Raw genomic sequence first — 2,899 nt, 5'->3', positions numbered from 1 at the left:
ATAGTGATATTGGATCTTTAAGTGCTTCGTGTGAGCATGAAACACAAGATTCCTAGCTATGCCAAGCAGCTTTGACTATCCCTATGAATTAGTGTGGGTTCTAGCTATGGAAATCCAATCTTAGCCATCATCCTTCTCAACCAAACACTATCCTTGATAGCCACAAAACTTGGAAAATTGAATCTATATGCCAAACACGAGACAGTCATGTACAATAGAGTCACTAGCTGTGTGGGCATTGGCACTGGTTCCTCTCTCCAATGAAAGACCACCTGAAGAATAATGAAGTGGTGGAGCAATGAAAGCATAGACAAGTACTGAAATAAACTACTAAACACAAGACACAAGAAAAAGAAAACAAAACAACACTGCAAAAGAAGAGAACTCAAAGATGTGATCGAAAAATAGAATCCATCTACCAAACATGAGACACTTGCGTACAATAGTGAGTCACTGGTTGTATGGACACTGTCACCGACTCCTCTCTTCAACGAAAGACTACTTGAAAGGCTTAATGCATCGTGTAATAAGTCAGATCTACATAAGACCTCTAGCAGAAATAAGGTATCATAGTTAGATGTCAATCTTTTCAATTTACAAAATATTCATCTACAAAGTTATCAGCATAGGCTGTTTTTCAACATCACACATGTGACACTACCAAATCCAAACTAGGCACATATCCTTCGCTCTTCATATGCAAATTCAGAGTCTCCAACATTGCTGCTGTGTCCTTGCTCAAGCCATTGCCTATAACAAACTCTTGCAATACTTTGTTCACTTCTGTTGAGGCACTTGCAAGCACTTTCTTTGCCCTTGCACTTTTTCTCATTTCTTCCATTTTGATAGCTTCACTCCATCTTCCTTCACTTGCATACATATCCGCCATAAGCATGTATGCAGCAGCATCTTCTTCATTTGTAAACACAAGCTGCTGAAAGCATCTAAGTCCTACTTCCAACTCCCCATGAATTTTACAGGCTGTAAGGAGAGCCCTAAGAACCTCTTTGGTTGGAAGACATTGCATCACTTTGGCAAATTTCTCTGCCTCGTAAACATGTCCGGATCGTGCAAGAATATCAACCATACAAGCATAGTGATCAAGAGTAGGCTCAATTTTATGCTCTTTAATCATCATATTGAAATACTCCTGTCCCTTCAAGACCAAGCTTGCTTGGCTGCATACTGCAAGAAGACAGAGAAAAGTGACATCGTTGGGTTTTACACCTTGCTCTTTCATATTTTCAAAACATTGAATAGCCATGCCGCTGCTATGGTTCTCACCATAGCCATTTATCATGGCAGTCCAAGACACAATACTTTTACTAGGTAACTTGTGAAACACATCATGTGCTTCCATTAGTGAGCCACATTTTCCATACATATCTATCAATGTATTCGCAACAGGAAGGCCCCTCTCCAGTCCTCTTTTGGTTGTCTCAGCATGTATCTCTCTACCTGTTTCTAAAGCTCCAATGCTTCCACATGCTTTCAAGCTGCAAGTAAATGTGACAGCAACTGGATGCACATTCTCTAGCTGCATTTTTTCAAAACAATTCAAAGCCTCCTCACCAAACCCGTGCTCAGTATATCCTGCAATAATTGCAGTCCACAAGACCACATCTCGAACAGGAAGTTTTAGGAGCACATCCTGTGCTTCTGCAAGCGAGCCGCACTTGGCATACAAATCTACTATTGCACTCCCAATAAAGAGGTCGTTCTCAAAACCCTGCTTGGTGATATCAGAATAAAGTTTGTGGCCTCTTTCCAAGGCCTTTAAGCTGCTACAAGCCTTTAGCATTGAAGTATACGTGACATCGGCTGGGGGTACTCCGTCCGACCTCATCTGCTCAAAACAGTCCAGTGCTTCCTCGCCAAGCTCATGATCAGCATATCCTGCAATCATAGCATTCCAAGAGACGCCATCCCGGACCTGCAGACTCCGGAAAATGCACTGAGCATCTGGGAGGCAACCACAGTTGCTGTACATGTCTACCAAAGTGTTGCCAATGAAAGGGTCACCTTCCAGGCCCTTCTTGACAACGTCAGCGTGTACGGCGTGTCCTGTTTCGATATTGACAAGCGCAGAACAGCCTTTGAGGAGGGAGACGAAGGTGTAACTGTTCGGCTGGACATGTTCCTGCTGCATTCGATGGCAGAGGTGGAAAGCGAGGTGCAGATCGCCGGATTGCGCGAAACCAGAGATGAGGGAGCTCCAGCAGTGCTCGTTACGGGAGGTCAGCCTGCGGAAGACATGGACGGCATCTGGCAAACAGCCACACTCGACCAGGGCAGGCACCAGGTAGTTGCCAAGGACTCGGTGATCTTCGAGCTTGTGGTGGCAGAGGTAGGCGTGGATCCGTTTGGCCTGCGGCAGGCTCTTGGTTTGTCTGCAGTCGTGCAGTAGAGCGACTAGGCCGTCCAGAAATTTGCCAGGGAGTAAGACCATTAGCCACACGCCACCTTCGATTACTTTTACCAGACTTGCAGACTTGCAGCATATAGTCGGGGAGCGGCTCCCCAGCAGCAGCGGCAGCGTTTAAGGGTTGGGTGGGTTGTACGAAAACCAGACTCGATGCCTAGGGACGAACACCGCGGTGGATTTCAAGCTTTTTAAAAAAGCATAAGGTTAATCCCCGCCAGCAGCTTTTTGAACAATCATTAAGGTCTCAACATTTGTGTTGTGTTACATGAGACACTTTATGATCAAGTTACCTAGTAGTCATTCCGGCATCTATGTGGGGTTGCACGAGAAACCACATTCAGTTCTTAGCGAGCAACAGACCAATGGATTTCAAACTCTACCCTACACGACACTGTGATAGTATCCAATAAACTGCCAAAAATCGTATCACATTAAAAAAAACATACATCCAAGTTTATTATGAGACTGATCCCC

At 44.6% G+C, this 2,899-nt stretch overlaps 1 protein-coding gene across 1 annotated transcript; it reads right to left on the bottom strand.

Annotated features, from left to right (window-relative positions):
- Positions 1 to 462: 462 nt before the first annotated feature.
- On the bottom strand, positions 463 to 2,661 carry LOC148034920 (pentatricopeptide repeat-containing protein At2g33680-like). The gene has a single exon (XM_087680593.1). It carries the CDS (start codon positions 2,447 to 2,449, stop codon positions 644 to 646), a length of 1,806 nt encoding a protein of 601 aa, XP_087536719.1. The 5' UTR covers positions 2,450 to 2,661; the 3' UTR covers positions 463 to 643.
- Positions 2,662 to 2,899: the final 238 nt, after the last annotated feature.

Source organism: Lygodium microphyllum, chromosome 6 (genome assembly GCF_053477565.2).
Source record: "Lygodium microphyllum isolate KBCC chromosome 6, Lygodium_microphyllum_v1.1.10, whole genome shotgun sequence".
In the NCBI taxonomy this organism is placed as follows: domain Eukaryota; kingdom Viridiplantae; phylum Streptophyta; class Polypodiopsida; order Schizaeales; family Lygodiaceae; genus Lygodium; species Lygodium microphyllum.
Note: the sequence above shows the minus strand (reverse complement) of the source record. Positions and strands in the feature narration are given on the sequence as shown.

Bases quoted from the DNA above. Each gene is read 5' to 3' on its own strand.
- LOC148034920 (XM_087680593.1), bottom strand. From the start codon at position 2,449: ATGGTCTTACTCCCTGGCAAATTTCTGGACGGCCTAGTCGCTCTACTG.